We start from the raw sequence: 25,281 nt of genomic DNA on the forward strand, positions 1-25,281 counted from the left end.
TCATGCAATGTGTACATTATATTTTCATTGTCTACATGTTATTATTGTCAAAAGTGTAATGGGTGTCATTACTTTTGACCTCAGACCGAACCTGGTTTACAGGAACTGGTTTATGAAAACGAAAATATGAATTGTGTGCTGCCAAGAAAAAGTCTGCAATTAAGGTAAATGCCACACATTTCAATGTTGCCTGGAAAGAAGGGCAATTTGCTACAGCTGATTCTATAATTATTGGCACCCTTAAAAAGAACAAAAAATAATTTTATAAAATAAACATTACACACAGTAATTCAAACTTTCCATTCAAACAACTAGACAAAATACTTACTTTTCCCTAATACAAAATTCTTTTTCTCCCTTTTGAATATTTGGAATATATACAAATTGTCATCCTATGTTTTTTGACTGTTTATAGTTACATTTAATATTATGGAATGTCTGTGACACAAGTTAGTTCCTGTTATCGCTTACCTTATAGCGGTTATAAACAGTTGTTACATCACTAGCCTCTTTTTTTTTCTCTTTCTCTTGAAATTAATAAGACATGAAAAAAAAGCAGCTCGCCATGTGACTGAGCACCCGGAAAGCGAAAATTTACCGACTGTTACTGACACCTCTGACTCCCTCCATAAATGTTATATAAATGTCTACTAACAGAAAGTTACCACATTAATGTTTACACATTTTTCTTTGTTAAACAACAACACGATTTTTAAGAATCCATTTATTATTAAGCTTAGATTACGTGCTGCATCCCCCAGTTAATATTAATATAAACCGTTTATGTAACAGCCGGAACTACTGTCTGAGCCAAGCTGTTATATAAAATTAACCCACGCCTTCTGACCAATCAGATTCAGAAACTCAACCATGTTGTGGTATAATTAGCCTAAGATTCTTAAAGAGAAGCTGAAACTACAGAGGCTGATTGGTGAAACAAGAAATCTTTTCAGGGAAGTAATGTAGGTTTCACATTTTAATGCAGATAATACCACATTCAGTACATTTTAGTTAATAGCAAGGAGTTTTGAGGGGAGTTTTGAGGGGAGTTTTGAGGGGAGTTTAGAGCGGCGTTGCTTTGGATTGGAAAACAGTTCCGTCACTGTTTTAAATGCATTAAAGCACCTGTTCTGTCACTGACTGTGACAGAAACCAGAGTGAAATGTGTCACAAACCTTCCTTTATAGCCACTTGGCACACACTGGTATTTTGACTAGATCTTTTTACCACTGGGGAAACACTGTAATGCATTCAGAGTGCTTTAGAGTTACTCATTGAAAAATACAAGCTATTTCTTATTCTCCATCCAAGAAAATGTTCAGGAGCCATTTGTTCCACATGAATGCACTCAAACTACTCTTTAAATACCACAATTTGCTTCATTTCAGTGAACTCTGGTGTCTCAGCTTTGCTGTCTTACGTTGTAGGCTGAAAAGGCCTTATTGATGAATTTATCAAGATATCCATATGTATGTTTTAGATACATTGTCTGCTCTTGTAGTCTATAAGACTAAAGATATAAGTATTTTAGTAGTAGTAGGGTTGAATTGGATTGGTTAACATTTCCCTTGTTTTCCTAACATAAGTACACATCTTTCAGAAAACCAAATATCACAGGTACCTACACAGTTGATCAGTGTCATAGCCAGAAATTATTTTCAGAGGGAATTGGGAAATACACTTTATGGCCAAAAGTTTGTGAACACCCGACCATCACACCCTTATGTGCTTTTTGAACATCCCATTCCAGATTTAGTCCCCCTTTGCTGTTATAATAACCTCCACTCTTCTGGGAAGGCTTTTCACTTGATTTTGGAGTGTGGCTGTGGGGATTTATGCTCATTCAGCCACAAGAGCATTAGTGAGGTCAGGCGTCGGGTGTCCACAAACATTTGGCCGTATACTTCTGGGCAAAAAAAAATGGGCCAACCCCAAAATTGCAAATATTAAACTTTTAATGGTCTTAACAACAAATCATTGGTCAGAAAATTAGCAAGAATTAAACAAATGCACTCCTGAGAGCTCCTGTGCCACCATTTGCTGGTTTACTTTTTAACATCATGATAATGATTAAAATGTTTTATGTAAAATTCAAACTAATACATGTCAGGGTGTGCAAAATTTTCCAAAAAAATATCTTCTGGCATGTTTTTTTTTTCTTTTTTTCTTTTTTTTTAAAGATTAGTTATTATTTGGTTATCTGCCACACCTGATGCAGCACATCAATGGCCACAAGGCTTAAACATTTAGAAAAATCAAAGGAAAAAGCAATCTCATACTAAGTTCCTTTATGTATTTGTTTAGTTCTTGATAATTTCCTGACCAAGGGTTTGTTGTTAAGACCATTAAAAGCTTAATATTTTGCTATTTTGCGCCTGGCCCTTTTTTTTGCGCAGGAGTGTATAGTGTATGTTAAATAAATTCACAGCATGATCTGTACAATTAAACTGATAAATGCAACACTCTCGTGTAGTTTTTTGTAGATACCAACAGGTTGTAAAAGCAGTGGTGGTATTTACAGTTGAGCATTTACTTGTTTAAATGCATATTCTTTAATAGGCATAGGAAATAAAATACCTTTATAGTAGTTCCACTGAAAATGATTAAAAGGACATGATGGAAAAATATGGAAAAATGACATCATATCTTGTTTTATAAACCAGATCTACCCTTCTTTTTTCTCCTTCTGCAGTAAACCTCCAGTACCTCATCACCTGTCATGATGATATCTTTAGAGTGTAGCTAGCTAGCTCATCCCAATCAGCTCACAGCCAATAAAACGTTATTAAAATAAACTAAGAGACGTGTTCATTTGACGTCTGCTGCAGTTAAATATGGAGGAATCATAGCAGTGAAGCTTTGACATGTATTTAATCAGCTGTGCTGTATGTGTGTTAACCCCCTTAAAATAAACATTCAGAACTGTAATAAAACCTCTGCAGTAGATATTGCTTTAGTGCTACCAAATCTAATCACAAGCTGTTATTTTGAACATGGCTGAGAATGTTTCACTTTTTCAAGCTGTCGAATGCTGAAGTTTTAAAGTTCCAGGAAAAAAAAAATTAACATGCTAATGTTTGTTCTTCAAGTATGGAATGTATTTTGTCCAATCTGAGACATCATTACCACCATCATGGCATTCAATTAGAGCCACAGGAGCATGGCACAGTCTTGAGAAATGTTGAGAGGTGACCTCTCAAATGGGTTACTGAACAAAGCTTTCCAATACGGTAACTACCTGCAATATTAGTTCTTCTCACTCCTTCTGGAAAGGGGTTAGATCCAGAACATGTCCTGTCTTGTGTGTTAATAAGTTAGGTATATCTACACTTGAGAGCTTATCTGCTTTTTTCAGTGGATCTTCATATGCAGTATGTATGATGGGTGACATGTAATGAGTAGTAATCTGTATTTTCTTTGTGTGAACTCACGGTGTGAGGAAAGGGAATGTTTAAACACTACAACCCCTCCAGGTGTGAATTATAACCCCTGACTGCATGTGACGTAAACTGTTCTAGGCTGCTAGTATCTTAGTAATTACGCTACTAGCATTTAAAAAATATCTAGTACATTATTAACTTTAACACATGATGGGTCTGAGACACAGTAGAATTGACATGAGTTTAATTCAATTCACATTTAGTTATTATTTATTTAAGTATGTATCCATACAGTTCTGCTGGATGAACTGAGGTAATTCTGACTAACTTGGATTTCATAAACATTTTCTGCCATTAAACCTTTAAAACACATCAGGGCTTTATGAAGTTACCAAGATGTTTTCTACTCATATCAGAAACAAGTTAGCTTTTCTTTTAAGCTTTTTTGTGCCAAAACATTTACCATGTTGTATATCAGAGTACTCTAGAGGTTAGTTCGTTAAACACAACAGATTCAACTCAGAGATCGTTCTGGGCTGAATGCGGTGTGTTAGAAAAACAAGCATTTATTCATCACTTTTCCATCAGCCAATTTTGTGATATGATGTTTTCCATGTATTAACACTTACATGGAAACAAATATTAATGACCTTTTTATTGTTTGAGCCTTACACTAGATATATGTTGTATATGTATTAGCATATACATAATTACCACTGTATTATGTGCCTAAGCCTTATACAGTTATATGCAATAGTTTAGGCACCCCTGGCCAAATTACATATCTTTTTTTTTTTTTCATTGTTAAAGTGAAAAGAAGTAAACACAATATCTGCAGCAACCAAGTTTTAAAAGTACTAAAAGTAACATTTTTCTAGAAATATCAATGCACAGTTACTTTATATTTGAACTTAAAAACAGAAAAAATAAAACAGTAATTGTGTCAAACCGTGCAAAAGTTTGGACAGTCAGTATTTTGTAGCACCTTCTTTGACAGATATCACAGAAAATGCTTCTTGTAGCAAGCTAGGAGTCTTTCTATTCTTGTTTAATAAATGTTCACCCACTTTTCCTTGCAGAACACTTCTAGTTCTGCAAAGAACGCTGGCTGCTACACAACCCCAAATTATATTCAGATTCAGTCCCATGCTTAATATTGGGCACGGTGTTAATTTCATCAACTGCTGCTCCTTTTTTTCTCTAAACATACTTTTGGTGATTATGGCAAAGGGTTCTATTTTTACTTCATCAGTCCAAAGCACTTGTTTCCAAAATGCCTCTGGCTTATCTAGATATTGTTTTGCATGCGTTAGACATGCAGATCATGTTTGTGCAACGCTGCAGAGTAGAACGGTTATCCCTAATGACAATGTATGACCTGACAAGTCCAATGAGTCAGTTAAGGTCTAACGAGTTAATTAAGTTGTAAAACTTTACTAGAAGGGTTTCTGAACTTTTGCACATGCCACAATTACTATTTTATGTTTTTTAATATTTAGGTTTAATGTAACTGAGAATTAACATTTGCAGAAAAATCTGCAGCAGTTGTGTTTACTTTTTCTCACTTTGGAAAACAACAAAATATGTAATTTTCCCCAGGGGTGCCCAAACTTTTGCTTACAACTGCAGTTACACTCCTTGACATTTTTTGTCAGCTTAACCTTCCATATGAGTGCATTTTGAGGTTTACACATTGTCAGGGTCAGTAAAATTTCATTAATCACTTTATCCTGGTCAGGGTTGCAGTGGATCTGGGAACACTGGGTATGAAGCAGGGTTACACCCTGGATGGGATGCCAGTCCATCCCATGGACCATGCACACACATTCACACCTAAGGGCAATATATCCTAGCCAATTCACCTACTGACATGTTTTAGGGACATGGGAGGAAACTGGAGAACATGGAAGACACCCATATGTACAAGGAAGAGAACATGCACAGAAAGTCAACACAGACAGTAACCCAAGCTCAGGATCAAAGCAGGAACTCTGGAGTTGTGAGGTGGCAATGCTGCCCTCTGCCCAATCAAGATGCTACCCACTGCACAACCATGCTGCCCCTTTTCTCAATTTATAAAAAGTTTGTAATAAACATTTCCTGATTTGCTTATACCTCATTTTAAAGCATTTTAAAAGAGGCCATTTAAGCAAAAAAATATAAGGCTTCAAATCTTTTGACACTGTCATTGGTGTAAACGGACCACCTGAGGGTTGATTCACCATTAGATGGCTCAAAAAATCCCAGCAACCCTAGCATGACCTCAAATAAGCCTTCACATCAAGTAGCTTCACTTTGATTTGCACATTGTTAAATGTGACAGCTTTATTTTTTTTTCTTTTTTTTTTTTAAATAGTTTGCATTATCTTGGCATTCAATGTGGACAGCAAAGAAAGAATTTCATTGTACAGGGAAACTTGGTTTCCTCACTGTGCACATGACAATACACGCTTTGAATCTTGAATCTTGAACATGTTACCTGAAAAAAAAAATCTGTAATAGTACTTATAGAAACTTCATTGCCATTTCAGAGCAGGTCTTCAAATTAAAATAATTCCAACTCAGATGTTGTATTATTCATTTTTGTTCATTATTATAATTCTTTTATTCTTTATTTATCCTTGTAGCATATTTATTTAATAATGTTTCAAATATTACTATGTTATTACTATGTCAACTAACTATAGTAATAGTCAGCTCTGATCTCATTAAAGGTGTAATGATAGATTGGTTATCTTGGTTCCTGCCAGCTGAAGCTAATTCAGCATCATGTATGATTCTAGGGAAAAAAAAATTGTCCATGCCTCAGGTTATTGTCAGCCAAAGCCTTTGAGAACTGCGGTGTCAGTAAAACAACAAACAAACAAAAAACATCCAACCCTAAGCTATCTTCAATATTATAGGCAACACTCCTGATATGCCCACTGCAAGCCTAGTTTTCCAATGACTGCACTTTGTCTCTGTTGGGCTTTCTTTAACTTCAGCAAAGGTATTGTGATGTTAAACGTGAAGTGCTAAACACATGAAGTTCTCATTTTGATAATTAGGCACCGTTACTTGTCAAGCAAGTGCAACTAGTTGGCCTGGTATTGCTTTGCCCCTACATGCCATACCATTCAGCATTATGCCATTTTTACCAACATTTTAACATTTTAGTTACACAGTAGCCTAACATTAACAGCATTATGGTTGTGTTAAGGTCTAACGTTGTAGTCCTAGCTCAAACTAAATAATGTTAGAAGTGTATCTCTGCAGATCCAATTAGTTCCATTTGAGCTGTATCAGCACTAACCAACACAAATATCAGCTGGTTAATGTAATGCTAACTCACTGTGTTCTAACTGAAGCACAGAACTACTTGGAAGTCTTTGTGTACTCAGTGCTTTAAACAGTCATTTAAAAATCTCCATGCTGTAGATACTTCCTCACTGTTAGTCCTTGTTACTGGAGTTAATAATAGTCAATACTGCAGTTCTCCTCAAAGGCTTTGGCTGACAATAACACTGAGGCGTGGACAAAAAAAAAAAAAAAAGGACTTTTCTCTCTTGCTGCTTAATAGCTCTAGGTGGCAATAAATTCAAATCCCCAAATATGAACATTAAAAACACAGGTGAAAATATTAGCAAGGCTAAAGTATAATTACCCTCTCTACCTTACCTAGGTGTTGATTTATTTTCAGTTTCAGATTTGTTTCTATAGTAACAGCTAATTCACTTGTATGGTGAACAATCTACATAATCTACAGTTCTAGGCAAAAAAAAAAAAAAAAAAAAATGGGCCAAGACCAAAAATGGCAAAATATTAAGCTTTTAATGGTCATAATAACAAATCATTGGTCAGGAAACTAGCAAGAAATTTATTTAGCAAAGGAAATGAATAATCATTGATTTGGTGAAGCTTTCTCTAAGGATACATTCACTTAACATTTTTGGAAGAAGTGTCATGTGTCACTAAGTCAGTAAGTAAGCTATGAAGTGTTTATATGCTTTGCGGTTTCTCAGTAACATAAATAGCTGCATTTTTTGTCTTATTAACTTCAAGAAAGAGAAAAAATAGAGGCTGAGAGGGAATAACAGTTTATAGCTTCTATAACGTAAGTGATAACAGGAGCTCTTTTCCTGGTAACACTGGTAACAGTAACTTTGCTTTGTGTCAGGCTGCATCACTCCCACCCTGTCGTTGATTATTTTCCTATAATAGCATGCCCCAAAGTGTTTTATTCCTTACATAATTTGCTCACACATTTCCAGCAATCACTAGCTACACTAACCAAAAGAAGAATTAGTCATTTAAATAATCAGAGGAATGAAGCTGTCTGTATGTGCAGGTCTGTAATGTGCAGGTCTGTAACCCACAAAAAAAACAAAAGTGGATTTTCTCACACACATTCCCCTCCTTGGTATTCTTGAATAGCTAATTTCCTTTGATCTATGTGCAGTCTGTGTGTTAACTAGTTAGCATACTAATTATGTAGCATGTCTTACTTCAGCTGTTCTATTGCTTGAGTAGTCAAATATTTGGCTTTTGTAATAAAAAATATTATTTATTTATTAATTTATTAACTAATATAATTCAGGAAAATGGTCTTAAGATGGCAAGGGTGCATGGCAAAAGGCATATTTTACATATTAGAACACAGCCTTTGAGGAGCTGCACTGCAGTGTTGTGTTCTGCTGCCACCTGCTGGTCAAAGTCAGTGTTTACATTATGACTGTTTACATGGTGGCACATGAATGAATTTATTCTTCCACACTGTACTGTTATATCGATAGTTTTATATATATAAAAATATTTAAAAAATAATGAAATTAAATGTTTGTACATTGAAAAAAAATACTAAAGGGAGTATTAAACAGTGCTAAATGAAACAAAGTCAATATTTGTTGTGACAACCTTTTGCTTAAAAAAAATAGTAGTCTCAGGTACAATTTATTCAGTTTTATAAGGAAATTAGCTGTAAGTTTTACTGAGCATCTTGCAGAACCAGCCACAGTTCTCCTGGAAACTTTGACTGTCACACTCACTTCTTATTTTTGCAGCAAAACCCAGCAGCCTTCATGATGTTTTTTTGTCTGAAAAGTGGTCTCTTATATAATATGCTGCTTTCTTTACTGACATACAAACATTTTTCTGTAACATTTAATTTTGTGCTGGAAAACTAATGTTTAGAAATCTACAATGTTTTTGTACTGAATCAATAATGTAGAAGCTATAAAATAAAAATCTATAACAAAGTTTGTACTAAAAAAAATAGGGTGCCTAAGACTTTTGCACAGTACTGTATATATATAGTCCATAGTTTCATTAAATTTATTATCTATACCAAATATTTCACACACTCCTCTACAATAGCACAGGCAGCATAGTTTAAATGTCAATAAGGACCAGTGCAGGTCATGCGCATAATTTCATCTAAGATTTTTTTCACTCAAGCTTTTCATATGTCACATACACAGTTATATACAGTATGTAACTTGCCTACTCTTCTTTCGACTGCGTATTTAAATAACTAAATTAAAAATCAGAAATGAATAAGAAATAATGAGAAGTAAGAAATATTTGCACAGGAATGTGCAAAAAATGGATGTACAAAATATGCAAGTATGTTACATGCAGAAGAGCATTTCACCCAACCCCCCCCAAACACACACACACACACACATATTCATTATTTTATTTATTTATTTATTTATTTATTTATTTATTTATTTACAGGTTTTTCAAGGCCGTGATGTTGTACTTGTTTCACGCCATGTTTTCTCTGTGCCATATATGGTAAACAGAAACTTTGTAACCCTTTCATTCAAACAAACAAAAAAACCCACTAAATTGTCTGTCCTTTTGTGTTATTTGTCTGTATATTGGACAATTTGTGCGTTCTCTATCTAATTTTCCTTTCATGTGTGCTTTCATAATCACAGAAAATGTGTTAAGGATGTGTCAGTGAAGTGTCATGGAAAATTTTCCGCACAAACGGAGAACAAATTTATGGTAAATCTGGTAATCATGACTGTCACTGATAAGCTGACATGACTGTCGCTGATAAGCTGCGTGAATCTGCAGCCTGGGCTAGAAAGAAATCAGCCACAGCCTCACTTCTTCATCCTTTCATTCTGTGTATTTTTCTTACGAACATGTAAGAAATGTGGTGTTGTGTAGGTCTCGGTCTCACAAAAGTCCAAAATCCACCTTAAAAAAGCAAATGATCCGATGTGGATGCAGGGCAGTCTTGAAAGACAGGGCAGCTTACTCTTAGTCTTGCTGGCTTATTTATTCCTAGCACATAAGACAGTAAATGCCATTGTAGTAGATTAGGTTATTAATCTGAATTCCATACCGTTTTCTAAGAAAGATCTGGTTTATACATTTGTCTTTGCTGGAGGATATATTGGCATCTTGTGTTTTTTATGCACCACAGATAGACTGACCTCTAAATCTCTCATGAGACCAGTTTTTTCATTTAGGTTATTGATTAAAATTAAGGAGGAGGCTTGTGTGTTTCATCATCCTGAAAGGAAAATGAAAACCATAGTAAACTTAAATGGTTAAAGATTGGTACGTATTGATTTCTTGTGTTGGGGCCATTAACTGTCCTCCGTGTTTGCATCTTAATGTTGGACAATATATGGCTTAGAAAAATAAATAAATAACATGTTCAATGTCTTACTGGTGATGGGAATTTTGGGAACACAACAGCAGGAATAAATGAATGACTGAAAGGACCAACAATCATGGCACTTAAAAATATGACTACACTTAACCATGTGAGATAGAAAATGAATATAAACTGAAATCACACTTAAATTCTACACTGAACCCTGACACATAATAATACAAGACACACAACAAACCAAGTTATCAGAAAATAAGAAGAATCAAACGGAGAGTCAGTTAATGATTTTGGAGTTTATTTTCATCTCTCTATAAGACAAATACAGGTGTGGTTGTATGTACCATGTGTCTGAATCTCCACTATTCAGCTTCATAAGTAATACGAAAATCTATAACCTCTTTTTTACAATTTAATTACTCCTGTTTTGTTCTTACAGTATTTAGGTTTAAATATCCTCACAGTTTGGGGGATTTGCAAATTGAATTTGGGGTTTCTCTTGTTATTTTACTTATTAATTTTTTCTTATTTGAACATTTGGGATAGAACATACAGCTCAGACACAAGGTTATTCACAGATCCTCACAGTGAACTCATTTTAACTGACAGTATCATTTGCGCTGAAAACGTCTCTCAAGTCCCACTGCACTACTCAGTGCTTTAGTTTTCTCTTACACATTCATATGTGGCTTTGTGCATGCAAAACAGTGGCAGTCGTAATCAAAGTCACTGGCAGTTCAACTCACTCCTTAAGTGCTCTTAGTTTCTCATTGACTCATTCACAGTGGTGAGACAACATAAAAGTGCAAAGGAACATCATTTGGCAGGCTGATGGGTAAAGAGACTAAAAGCTCTAAAAAGGAGAATGACTCCAGTGCAATTCAGCCAAATTCTGGACAAATGTGACACAGACATTATATCATCACATGAATGACTCAGGAGGCACCTCTGAAAAGTGGCCTTTCCTCATCGTTGGCTCTTAGCGATGAATTTTCTCAAGGCAAATTAGCGATTATGGCTCCTGCGGCTGCGGCTTCAAATGGAAAGGTTGATGAAGCGAATCACGGCAGATCAGTTATTAAAATGGAACTGATCTAAATTCAGTTTCTTGTGCTAATGAGGCAGTATATGCTGACTGTAGGATCATTTTTAAACGACTGTTGTTTTAGATATACATACAAGATTCCAATTGTTTTTAATGTTCACACTGGGCTACAAACAAACCCACAAGTGCCATCTATAGCATCTATGTAAAATATTTTCCAACAACCTGCCTATGTCAAAATTAGCATAATTCGAATAAGTGGCCCTTTATGAAGCCATAAGCACTGCACAAACACACCCTAATCGCTAATTCTGACAAAACTAAGCTGCATTGATAATAACAGTGCATACCTTAAGGCTTACTTTTATAGACAAAAGCATTAACCTATGTAGTATTTATGAAGTGCTTATAAAGGGTCTTCAAAAGGACATATCATCTAAAGATGTCTACTTGGCAGTATACAACAGTGCAGATATCAATGGTGTTGGTGAGAAGAGGAAACGAGTGCTGGGTGTTTGCAGGAAGCTGAAGGAGCAGCGCTTGGGTTACCCTGTATGAGTGTCACCAGGCTCACAGCGGCACAGAGGGGCACATGCCGGTCCACAACTGCCTCTGGCAGCACTCACAATCCCTGACTGCTCCTTTCAGAAAACACCCTGTGTGTGCACATGTGTGTGTGACTCAACGTTTTCTATTTTTAGTCAAGCTTGACATTTTACTAACCATGCACCTATTTTTTTTTAACTTCATATCATGTCACATTTAGGTTCATAACCAAAGTGTGTGTATATAGTATTTTAGCTACGTGTATAATATACAGTATCATATGATGTTTGCCTGTAATCATTACTTTAAGGTTGTTTGTGATTCATTTATTAGGTGTATCTTGTCAGTGCTGTGTGTGTGTTTGTGTGTGTGTGTGTGTGTGTGTCTGTCTGTGTGCACGTGCTCCTCCCCTATGCTAGTGTGTAATCAAACTGGCCCTTCTCAAGCCCGTCAAGGCCATCGGCCCAGGTGGAGGTGGGCATGCTGCGGTAGGGGTCCAGCAGGATGCGGAAGCACCGCACAATCAGCATGCAAAGGAAGACAAAGAGGAAGATGACAAAGGCGAAGGTGGTCTTCTGCTCGAGTGTCATGGCTGTGCCGGGCATGGGGCCACCTGCCTGCACTGACGATGTGAACGACTCGGCCTCCATCAGCCACGAGAAGTGCAGAGGGTCGTCCCACAGTAGCCCCTCACCACGCATCCTCACGGCACGCATACGGCCCGGCTTCTCCACATGGACCTCATCTACACACACACACACACACACACATACAGAGTAAGACAGAAATGATCTTTTCACTTCTTTTTCTGATGCTATGATCTATGAAGAGGTTTGTTATTAAATCCACAATTTTGTGCATCCAACCAAGTTGGTTTTCCAACTGTGGTAGGAATACACACTTTTAATCTAAGTAAAGTGCTTATTGGTGCAGCACCACAGGCTCAACCTTTACAAAAGGAGCCTATCTCAGGAAGACTGGGCACAAGCCTTGTCTTTTTTTTCAAGTCTCATTTATTCATCATTCATTGATTCATCTTCAGTAAATACTTTATCCTGGGCAGCAGATCCAAAGCCTATCCTGAAGATACTGGCTGTGACGAAGAAATACACCTGGATAGGACGCAAGTCCATACACATACACATACACACACACACTATGGTAGTTTTTAGGAGAACACAGTGTAAACTCGTGAACACAAGGAAAACATGATAAGCTTCACACAGGTAGTAATCTGAGCTCAGGATCGAACAAGGAACGCTAGAGCTATGAGGCTGTGCCACTGTGCAAATATGGATATTTTGATCAATTATGTCAGAATACACGTACAACATACTATCACAACTATAATCATGATTTTTAATGTGACAAAACAGTTCTGCAAATGTCAATCAATCTAAATACCATTTTAAATATATATCTTTAAATTTCCTTCAAGTATTGTGATATTTTATATATATATATATATATATATATATATATATATATATATATATGTGTGTGTGTGTGTGTGTGTGTGTGTGTGTGTGTGTGTGTGTGTGTGTATTTTGTCCTTACTGACATAATTAGTAATATAAACAATATTCAAGGAAACAGATGTATGCCTCTACATGCATGGTGATATTAGGTGTGTAATAAGAGATGGGGCTAATGTGACATTAGAATGAATTGTAATTTAAAATATAAAACATCGCATTTCTGTTCCATATTTACAAATCATTCATGCAGTGAAACACAGCATCCACACAGTGCAGCACGGTGGTGGTAGCCTCATGTTGTGGGGATGCTTTTTTATCAGCAGGGACTGGGAAACTTGTCAGAGTTGAGGGCAAGATGGATGGAGCCAAATACAGGGCAATCCTAGAAGAAAATCTGTTCAAGTCTGTAAGAGACAGAGCTTGAGCAATTGTGCCAAGAAGAATGGGCAAAAACATAAGATGCAGATGTGCAAAGCGGATAGAGACACATCCCAGAAGACTTACAACTGTAATTATAAGCCAAAGGTGTTTTTTCCTGGAATTCCTCCAGGAATGAATACTTATGCAACCAAAAATAATTTTATTTTTTGTCCAATTAAATTTTGCATCACAATAAAAATATTTTGCACATACAAATGTTAGACATATAATGTAAATAAAAAAGTAACATGCCCAATTACATTCATTTCAATACTTATGCAAGTCACTGAATAATTGATCACTTTGACCCTAAAAAGGGATTAAATAGAAAAATAAATACAAGTGTGACGTGTGAAATGACACTACAGCAGTATCTGTGATAAGCACTGTGATAATAATTAGCTCCCTCACCTGGGCTCATCTAAATAGTGTCACAAATACAGAGCCGGGAAACAAAAATAGACGCACAGCAGGGTGTCACATAACTCAAATCTGGTCAGGAAATGGTGCTGCAGCTGTCACACTCTGGATACACTCTGTAGTCAATCTGGGTACCCAATTTCAGGTTATCCCCTTGACTAAAGTTATTAATTTTTTTTACCATTAAAGAAGAAACCATTTCTGTGACAGTATATTTCAATCCTCAAACAAAGTGTCATAGGCACAGCACATACTGTATAGTTTTAGCTGGTGCTTGTTATTCAGTTTTAAATAAAGGCATCAGCCAGGCTGAACTTTGGTGTGATTTTTCAGCACTTTTCCACAACCTGCAGTCGTGTTGCATGAGGCATGGAGTAGACGGGGTCCTGCTTTCATCACAAAACATGACAGCTGTCCTGACACTCCATCGATTTAGCAGTACAAGGTACATGCACTGAGATGAGACAACACTTCCCTGCAAAATATGACAAAAACAGGAATTTTAAATTCATTCCAGCGCAGTGAGCGAAGTCAGCGCTCTACTCAAGAGATGCTCAATAGTGTGTTCATATGTGTGTACATGTATAAAATTCATGTATGTAAATGTAAAACTAGCACAGTGAAACATTTACTGTTCTAGTCCATTACTTTTTATAAAATTCAGTCACAGAAATATGTTACATATATTGACCAGGCTTTGTGTATTGTGCATGGTGGAAGAGATGCAAAAGAATGCAAAATGATGCTTAAAAAAAAAAAAAAGCCAGGGCATTTGAAACATGATATTACTGTTCATTCAGAGCAAAACAGAGCAAAACAGCCTGTCTGTGATCAAGAATATGATCCCTGGCAGTCACACAATGTAATTGTGTTTCAGCAGCTGTTCGGGACCAGAGATATTGGTGGGGCAGGAGGACATTAATAATGACATAGCCTTAAACAAAATTAAGTCAAGACGCTATCACACTTGATTTATTTTATAGGTTACTATCTAGTGAATTTTAGAATAACCCCATAATAGGCAGTCAACTACAGTCATCCAGAATCAGACTAGCAGCTTGTTTTGAGCAGGATTAGACATACCTTTGTTCAACTGTCTTCAAAGTTATAACATTAACCAGGGTTTACAGGTTTCAGCAGAAGTTCCAGCCCAGCTACATCTCAGAAAAACACGCAAAAGACCTGAAACTAGCCCAGAAAAATTGATAATCGGAAAAGTTAGATATTTTTCTTCTTTTTCTCAGCTTTTGCGTTTGCCAACAAGTATTTCACACGTATTTATGTACAGACATTATCCACTCCATAATTTCCCTTTCCCTTCTCTCAATCATTGCAATATATCATACAATAGAAATGGTTTCATACTTCATAGACACACTGTCTGCAATTACACTTTGCCTTTTTTGTAGAAATACATTAGCTTTAATTTGATTATTTACTATAAAAGTAGAACAGAGTACTCTACAGAGTACTAGACCAGTTTGGCAACCCTGTCATTAACTGTTCTGTCCACTGCTCCTCCCCCTAGCATGGGGCAGCATGAATCCTGCCCCGATGGGTTTCTGTTAGCACTTGGTGCAGTTTCCATTTTTGACAACTAATAACTATGGAAACTAAATGAGCGTGCTGCTCCACGACTGCACAACATCTAGAGAGGTAAGCTTATATCTGTCAAAATATTTTTCCATTGGTCACTCAAAATAAGTAATTAGAATTTCAACAGGTTTTAAAATATATGAAGTTGTGAATGAGGACTTTATTTAGAACATATTTCATTATACTTGACAAACTTTCTGTGGGAATCCATTCATACCACCTGTTAGTATACATATAATATTGTTTTAAAACCCTGTTATGGGAACGAGGACACAGGAAGTCAGCTACAGAAAAAGTGATGCTGTCTGTTTTCCCCCTTTTTTGAATGCTTTTCAGCACTTCACTTAGCAAACTGAAATCACTCCTAAAAACTCTTCGTAATGGGTCTGTTCATCACTCTGTCAGCTCTCCCAGCATCAGCTCTCTCTCTCTTGTGGGTTAGGCACTCACTGCAGCAAACAACCTATAAATACACATCACTCTTAACCATACACAGGTGTAACCACTCACTCTTTACCTGCTCGTTCTCTGTGACTCCTCCTCCCATTCACAACCTGTGCTTGACCACACCCTCGCTGCTGTGTGTGTCTGTGTGTGTGAATTTCTTGACAGATTGCAAATTTGCATGTAAATCACATCTTTATGATAATGTAGATAGTGGCTGCATGTATGTATTTATTGTTATAGGTTGGTCCTGATGAGTCACAGCACTGCAGTGTTTAGTGTTTCTCCTGATTTAATTCACCTTATTCAACTCTTTAGCCTATTCCCGAGACTTTGCGTTGTGTTTTTGGGGTGTTTGTGTTGCGTACATCCTAAACTATGCAGAGCCGTTGGACTCTGAGTCCGGAGATTGACACACTTGATTTAATGGAGATTAATTACAGAATGCTGTGTCTTGGCAGTAGCCAGTGCTTTTAAAGTCATCAATATGTCACTGTCTATCACTTGAAGTCTAAAATCAAACTGCTTGTATTCAGAATGCTGGAGATTGAGCAGGTACTTCAGTGTGTAGTGAAGGGTAGCATGGATAGCAAGGGCTATGAGCAGATCTGAAGATTTCCAGCCAAATTATCTCAAAGCAAAAAATATTTTGCGCAGGATGTCACAAGAAATGTCTGTCTGCAGACGGGTGTATTTTTTTTTTTTAATTATACTCAAAGCACTTTTCTGAGATACTATATAGTTTACATTAGTTTATGTTAAACATACAGTGAAATATGGTTATAATATAATATATAATTATAATAGTTATAATAGTATAATTATATAATAGTATAATATAATTATAATAGTATAATTATATAGTTATAATATATAATATGGTTATGAAATATGAAATAAGGTTATAAACATTTATGAATATGACTTCAAAATCATCTGGTTAGCTCATGTTAGCTAGTATTATAAATATTTATATGTAACGCTCAACAGTTCTGTTAAGTTAGCTCATATTAGCTAGATGCTTTATCAGCATTATCAGTGAAAATAAGTATAAAAACAGTATTTATATCAAACACTACATCATACAGTTACTTTGAAGTGAAGTGACTTGTGGCCAAGTATGGTGACCCATACTCGGAATTTGTGCTCTGCATTTAACCCATCCAAGTGCACACACACAGTAGTGAACACACACACACCGTGAACACACACCCGGAGCAGTGGGAAGCCTTTTTTTGCTGCGGCGCCCGGGGAGCAGTTGGGGGTTCGGTGCCTTGCTCAATGGTCTCACCTCAGTCGTGGTATTGAGGGTGGAAGAGAGCGCTGGTCATTCACTCCCCCACCTACAATCTCTGCCGGACCCGAGACTCGAACCCACAACCTTCAGGTTCACCTTCGGGTTACAAGTCCGACTCTCCATCCATTAGGCCACGACTGCCCCATTATTATTATTATTATTATTATTATTATTATTATTATTATTATTGTTATTATTATTATTATTATTTTTTTTTATTTTTTATTTTTTTTTATTATTATTTTTTTTTTTTTTTTTTTTTTTTTGAGGTCAAGTGAAGTGAAGTGAAGTGACTTGTGGCCAAGTATGGGAAGCGTGTCAGGGGAGAGCGCGAACGCAGTCCCCCACTATCAGAAATTATGCAGTCGAGATTCCCACATTTGGGGAATTCGCAAGGGTCAGCACAGCCCGAGTGCAATGGCTGAGCCTCGCCTTGGGCGAACCACCTTCCTGATCATGGTATCGCCCCTGCCAGGTATGTACCAGGTATGTATTGTGACTATGTTGATGCTCTTGGCATGCATGTGCACATGCACAAGTATATATGCAGATGGTATTTACCGCCCCTGGTGGTTAGGAGGGGTGAAATAGAACTTGTGTTTAGTTAACGCACATCAGACAAAAAGAAAGGCTTTAGTAATGGCATTATGCAAAACTCTGGCAGGAATTAAAAGTTCATTTCCTTTTCCTTCATTTGCTTTTTTCCTTTGCACTTTTTACTCTCTCACTCTTTTATGCATAAGTGACTTAATTCACAATCAATTTGCATACATTGAAAGCTAAAAAAAACATAAACACAGGTTTCATATTTCATCCTGATAGTTCTTAGCCTGACCTAAAAACTAAATCTGACTTGAGATGATAAGAACAACACACCTCCATCATGATTAAGGTGTCTAGGAATAGGAGTCCCTAATGCAAAATAAACCTTAAATATCATTTATCCACTACAAATTGCTTCACAACTGACCCAAAATATTATACCATTCAAGGGAATTTGGGACAACTTCAAAATGAGATATTAACCCTGAAGGCATGATTTAAACAACTTTTATATTTATTGTGACCTTGGAATTAGAAGGTTTGGACTTTTTGGCAGTGGTATGTAAGTACACACACACACACACACACACACCCCTATTTATTTATTTATTTGTTTGTTTATTTATTAATTTAGACTCACTGGCCACTTTAATAGGAACACATTGCACACCTGCTCATTCATGCGATTATCCAATCAGCCAATTAAATGGTAGCGCAAAGCGCAATGTATAAAATCATGCAGATACAGCTCAAGAGCTTCAGTTAATGTTCACATCAAACATCAGAAAATGTGATCTCAGTGACTTTGACTGTTGCGTTCATTGGTGCCCGACAGACAAGTTTGAGTATTTCAGAAACTGCTGATCTCCTGGGAAAAAACATCCAGTGACGGGCAGTTCTGTGGGTAGAAGCTCCTTATTAAAGAGAGAAGTCAGAGAAGAAAGGCTACAGTAACTCAATAATCACTCTTTACAACCAAGGGGAGCAGAAAAGCATCACAGAACACACAATATGCCGAACCTTGAGGCAGATGGGCAACAACAGCAGAAGGATACATTGGGCTCCACGCCCGTCAGCCAAGAACAGTATACAGGGACAGAGTTTCACCGAAACTAGACAGTGGAAGAAAAACGACACCCAATTCACCTTCTTAAATATTGTAACAGGTCAGTTCCTTGTGAGACATAGAGCAGGACTACAGCAGTTTATGTTTATGCATGTCTTGTGCAGAACAAAAAGCCTTTTCATAGGTTTGATCATGGATCTCATATTCGCTGTTTCAGCAGGTACCAACAATGAATCCTAGATAAGCAAAATAAATATATTCACTGCATGTTCCTTGCAACCTCTGGCTCCTGATCTGTATCAAGAGAGACAGATGGACAGATAAAGTGAAGCATGATTAATGAATAGCAATCAAACAACAAGAACAGTTGCCCTGTAAATTGTACTGTGGTGTATTAATGAATATTAAGGTACAGCATCGAGGGAAGGCTTTTGTGCCAATGACTCCAAGCAACAACAGTGATGCTGCAAAACATTTACATATCCCCAAAACAGATTCGTCTCATCTTTGCTTAGATTTGAACTGCTGTTGTAATCATAAAGACTGTCCTGTGTTCATCCCAGGGCTCATTTACAATGTGCTGTAGAAGAGCTGTATACAGCTGTAGAAGAGTAGTGATTTATAATACCACTATCTGGTGCCACCCAGAATAGGATGGGTTTTGAGTCTGAGTTATTTTATACATGGCTTAAAGGAATCTTTCAGTGTTGTTCAACACATTCTCTGCATCTGTTGCATATGTTTAATTACTACAGACAAGACGTTTTTACATATTTTCCTGTATGGAGAAAAAATATGTAAACCCATTTACTCTGAGCTTTCAGTGAAAATATAAGGGCAGTTGTGGGAGGCGTCAATAAATGTATATTTGGACACTGCTTTAATGAATACTTCAGATAAAAGGTATTTTAAGTTGTAAATGAAATTTTCTAAATCAAACTATAATTTTTCCTTTCAGAGATGAAACTATTATTTCTGAATGAAGAATATGCAGTTATGCGGTACAAATGTAGGGTTTTTTTTGTTTTGTTTTTTTTTGCTATGAATGCGCATGGATATGACAAAGGTTTCGGGAGAGTGTAAGTAACCCAAATACTGCTCCGGACTCTACCTTAGACTCTAATGGTTCTGGCTTTGAATTCATGTTATAGTCAGATTTTTTAATCATGTATTGACAGAATTCAGCAACTGCCCTTACACTTCTGTTACAAGTGAGTTTCATGGAAATTCTTTATACTTTACAATAGATTTCCTTAATTAATGCTTAAGTAACTTAGTACTAAGCAATCAAATGGTACCATAGTAGTTCTTCACTAATTACTAATCACTACTAATAATAAACTACTATGTTGGTTACGGTGTAAGTATTTAATAACTAATATTACATTACTATGCTGGAAAAACATAATGACTTGTTATCCTATTTTGATCCACTGTGTTATCTACATGTATCAGTGTCATGTACTGTCCTTATTTTGTCATTGCAGAAACATTAATTACTGATACTTTAATGTTAACTATTATTCTTCACATGTAAAATGAGAAATCATTCATTTAATGATCACTAATTCACTTTTTACAGTGTGCATTTTTGTTGAATATTTCAGCAGTAAATGTGAATCTTTGGTGCTGCAGTGCAATTGTCAACCCCAGGTATGGGCAATAGTGATGATAAATGACCACCTCCTCCAAATTCAGCACAGAAACTAGGTGCAAAGTTGTATATGAGAGCACGTCTCTTGACAAAACCATCCATTATTTCTTCCTAACAGCTGAAGGGCAAAGATGTTGTGGATATCTGACTACTATTTTAAAAAAGAGAGAAAAAACTCTTTTTTTCAATGTCAATATTCTTACTCAAACTATGTCTGTGACTGGTATTGCCTAATCAAATACATTATTGTTCAAAATTGGAAGCCGTCATCCGGAGGCAGTTTCTCAACATGCTTTTCGTTTGTCACCTCCATCTGTCTAGTTAGTTTTAAGCTGCACAGCATGCACACTGAGCCGCGCCACAGATACCCGGTTCCATGCAGATACCCCCCTTGAAGAATGGGCCACCGAGGTGGGAGCAGCAGATACCTTTCATGGTCACCTTGAATCTAAGCATTTGCTACAAAAAGTGCACACACAACACGGAATAGAGGCTATTTATGTGTATGACATGGATTTTAGGCTTTAATGAATATAAAAACAGCTGGAAGTCTTATGATAGTGTACTAGGCAAGATGTAGGACAGCTGGCAATTTAATAAGACAAGTGTTATACATATCAAAGGCATTAAAATACTGAATGTGTGTGAATCTGATCTAGATGCGTGCTGTTCTTATTCTTGTTATTGAGGTTTCGTCTTTATTAGAACGTCACGGTGTTCTGAAATAGACAACAGCAGAAATAATATAGATCTATCTGTATACTGCAGCTCAATATGTCGTATAACAGTGTCTTTATAGGTATGAGACATTTTGTCAAAATCACTGGCTAATGTTACGCGAGAGCAGAATTAGCTTCGTGTGTCCGGCACATAAAAGATTATGAACTGCCATGACTCAAAAAAAATCTTGTTTAAGAAACAAAAATCTGGGCATTGCTGCTGTTCAAAGTAGGTGGAAGTATATAATATAATAAATAAATAAATAAATAATAAATAAATAAATAAATAAATAATATAATATAATATAATATAATATAATATAATATAATATAATATAATATAATATAATATAATATAATACACACAAACAGTATATTTTTGTGTATGTCTGTGTACATTCAAAATATTCAAACTACATTAAAATACTGTATACTGTGACCGTATAAGTGATTCAACTGATGCAATTTGGTAAAATCAATCATCATTTATTGTGTGTATCAGAAACCCACAACAATAGAGCAATATTTAGTGGATTAAAATTTCCTCCACAGGACTGGTAAGTGAGTGCAGAGCTTGCTGCATTGCGTGGGTGCTCACACATGATATGAAGGAAAGAGGGAGACAAATGAGTTGTCCAGGAGTTTAGTGCATTCGGGGCAGTGACTGAGGGACACGCTTAATTCTGATGCTTCATTATTGTATGGAATTGCATTGTATTGTGCATGTGGCTCTGACTGCCATTGTTATGCAAATTAGTGTGAGCTTGGACGTGTCAGAAATTGGTAGAGGGTATAATTATGCTGGCTTCTGTTTACCTAAAAACTTAGACAGGGGAGCTGCCATGTGCACACAACTCTAGAACATGTTTTAATTACAACTGACAGCATGCCATGACAAATAACAGTAACTTAATTTCTGCTGATGTCTTATTTTTTAAATTTGACCACTCCATTTCATATTAGACTATGTGAAAAATTTGAGTAAGTGAATGATATCATTCCAGATAATACCCTCATTTCAGAATCGGCCTTGATAAGAGTGAACCATTAATAATGATCAAACAGTGAGCTGCAATAAAAGTTATTCCTCGCTGACGATTTAAACAGAGACACTCAGTAATCTTTCTGAGTAGAAAACGAACATTCACGAGCTTTAAACCTTTTAAAACTCAGTGCCATGGTGATAAAGAGGAATCTGCTATTGGCCACATTTCAAATGTCATATCACTGTATGGACAGTGGATCCATGAAAAATGCTTTGATAGCAGAATGTCAAGGTTAAAAGCAGAGAAACCAAAAATAGTGATAGTTTAGTTAACACTTACATTGCTTGAGGCCATGACTCCTTTCAAGAGCTGAAAGGTTGATTTTTTTCCATGCACATATAACAGATAACAAAATATAAAATTTTTCTAGAATCATTATCTGTCAAGTATAGTCCATGCTATCAATCAAAAATTCTTGGAGATGATCTGATAGTCCAAATGTATATTTTTTAGTGAAGATGAAGCACATTAAGGGTGTTGTCGGCAGTACTGCATGCAATAAAGTGCCATTGCAGTGCTATACGAATTACGTGATATCATCCTGTTACTGCAAAAACCTAAGTATCAGGTGATATATGTGCTCAGCAAAATCACGCTGTTAAATAAAGACATACAGTTTTGCATGATCTTCATGTATACATTGCAGTCAAATGCACTTCTGTGCAATTTGTAGTTTTTTTTTTTAATAAAACTGGTTAGTAATATTGGCTCATACTCACAAAATATTCACTCATAACAGTTCCAAAATAGTGCTTCTAACAGTAGAAGTCACCGTAACATGAGATACACCACCTCTTCTTTCTACATGCAAAAGCTTTGAATGCTGAATGTGTGTGCATCCATAAACAGACGTGTATGCAACAAATAGCATCACCTGCAGTGGCTGGAAACATTATTTTGCATGAGATGAGCTGCTCAATTGTGACACAGGCAATAAGCAATATGCATGAATGAAAAAAAAAAAACCAAGTACCAAAAATTCACTCAAAGTTGAGAGATGTGGTCTACCTGGTTCTGGAGGATAAGTTGTGGCTTAGTTTCACACTGGGTTTGAAAACCAAATAATTATGCATGAACTGAACTGCAGGTTCACGCCTTCAGACTGAACAAGAAGGCAAAGCTTCACTGCAGGAAGAGAGTCAGACTGGTCCAGAATGTATACAGGATCCCAGGATGCATCTTCACTGATCATGATGTAATGCAGTCGATTAATCGTCAGATAACCTGTGCTGGGTTAATGCAGGCTGCTGCATTAGTGCAGTAGTCAAAGTGCGTTTCTAATCCAACAGTACAGCTTGTAAGATTGAGTGCGTGCCCTAGCGCTAATACTTTTTTCCCTGTCGCCATGGCAACATATTATAACGTAATCAAACCTGCAGCAGAAGCAGCAGCAGCAGCAGCCGGTATCTTTATCGAGGGAACGATTAAAGGTAGCACGCATCCCAAAGCATTCATTCCCCCTCAGTGCCCCTACTGCAGTAACCTTGCGCTTTCACGCTCATCATGCTCGTGTTCACTCAACAAGTGTAAATAGCAGCTGAGAGTCAGGCGGTAGAGACGGAGCTGTCGCGTGCGCTGTCTGGAGCGCGCGCTCGGTAATATTCAGGACCTGACTGCTACACAGGGTGTGAGAGAAAGAGAGAGAGAGAGAAAGAGAGAGAGAGAAAGCGTCAGGGCTCGTACCTTTGTCTCCCCGCGGGAATGTGGGCTCCATTTCCAGAGTTACAGTGGAAACCGGAGGGGTTCGCCCATTCTACCGTCAGCTCGCGCCTTCAGCTGCGCCGCACGGAGACGCAGAGCGAGCGAGGCGAAGGAGAGCGGAGCGGAAGCGAGCGCGCGCCTTCACTCGAAAAATCCTGGCGTGGAAAGAACAAGCCACACAAGCTTCTCGGTTTGCTGTGTGTTTTAAAACACGACCGCATGAAGCGCGCGCGCGCGTGTGTGTGTGTGTGTGAGTGAGTGTGTGTGTGTGCGTGTGCGCGCGCGCCCACAGTCGCGCCTCCGCCGTGCGCGCGCGAGCTGCTGAATGAAGACGCGAATGACGGCGCGGGATTTTCTGGAACCGGAAAAAAAAAAACAAAAAAAAAAAACGGGTGTCCCCGCTTCCGCGTCATTATAGCTGCACTGCCAGGGCGAGGAGCTTATTTAGCCGTGATTTCAGCAACCCGTTTAGGAAAATTTCAGAAATGTCAGCTACTACTTGTTGAAATATGATGGTGAATAAAAGATTATCATCCTGTGAGCTGTAGAATAAGGATATCACACCAGAGAAGGGAGTCCCTGAGGTTTAAAAAAAAACATGCGGGGTTTTTTTTTGTTTTTTTTTTTTTTTTTTTTTAGCCAAAATGATCCCCCTGACACTGAACCTATATACATCAGGCTCATTTGTCATGCATGCTGGGAAGCAGGCTGCCATGCATTTTCATTCTCCTGGATATATTTTTTAAATAGTAGTCTCTTTGGGCCCTGGGAATCATTCCGACGCGTGAAAAAAAAAAAAAAAAACGGTTACATGAATTTCAGATGTGAATTTTTAGACATGCATGTTTTCCCCTTGTCCATGTGGGTTTCTTCCGGGTTCTGTGGTTTCCTCCCATCTCCCAAAAACATGCCACCAGTGAACTGGCTGCACTAAACTGTCACTAGTTACTAGGGGTGTGTGTGTGTGTGTGTGTGTGGTGCCCTGGGATAGACTGGTATTCCCTCCAGGCTGTATTTCCACCTCACACTCAGTGTTCCTGGGATAAGCTTCCACCATGACCCTGACCAGGCTGAAGCGGTTACTAAACATGAATTCATGAATTATGAATTTTAGACACATTGGATGTTATATTTCATGCGTTTTTTTTTCACATTGCTCCACATGTGATTTTGTTTCACATGATTCATTTATTTTAACATGTTATTTTTTTCACATTTGGGGCACATTCAATTCAATTCAATTCAATTTTATTTGTATAGCGCTTGTAACTCACAAAGCAGCTTTACAGAAATAAATGGATTCAAATATATATATA

At 37.1% G+C, this 25,281-nt stretch overlaps 1 protein-coding gene and 1 non-coding gene across 3 annotated transcripts; both read right to left on the bottom strand.

Moving 5' to 3' along the window:
- Positions 1–10,271: 10,271 nt before the first annotated feature.
- Positions 10,272–24,500, bottom strand: LOC113543468 (cortexin-3). 2 transcript variants are annotated; one of them, XM_026941696.3, is made up of 2 exons: positions 23,948–24,500; positions 10,272–12,326 (listed from the first exon to the last, which is right to left on the bottom strand). In XM_026941696.3, the coding sequence occupies exons 1-2, from the start codon at positions 23,976–23,978 to the stop codon at positions 11,992–11,994; spliced, it is 366 nt and encodes a 121-aa protein (XP_026797497.1). In that variant the 5' UTR covers positions 23,979–24,500; the 3' UTR covers positions 10,272–11,991. The 2 variants fall into 2 exon arrangements, with proteins under 2 accessions (XP_026797497.1, XP_053097017.1); XM_053241042.1 differs by lacking the exon at positions 23,948–24,500 and adding an exon at positions 14,247–14,532.
- Positions 17,556–17,719, bottom strand: LOC113543679 (U1 spliceosomal RNA). Its single transcript, XR_004579861.2, has one exon. It is a non-coding gene; the product is annotated as a U1 spliceosomal RNA (small nuclear RNA).
- Positions 24,501–25,281: the final 781 nt, after the last annotated feature.

Source organism: Pangasianodon hypophthalmus, chromosome 17 (assembly GCF_027358585.1).
Source record: "Pangasianodon hypophthalmus isolate fPanHyp1 chromosome 17, fPanHyp1.pri, whole genome shotgun sequence".
NCBI classification, from domain to species: domain Eukaryota; kingdom Metazoa; phylum Chordata; class Actinopteri; order Siluriformes; family Pangasiidae; genus Pangasianodon; species Pangasianodon hypophthalmus.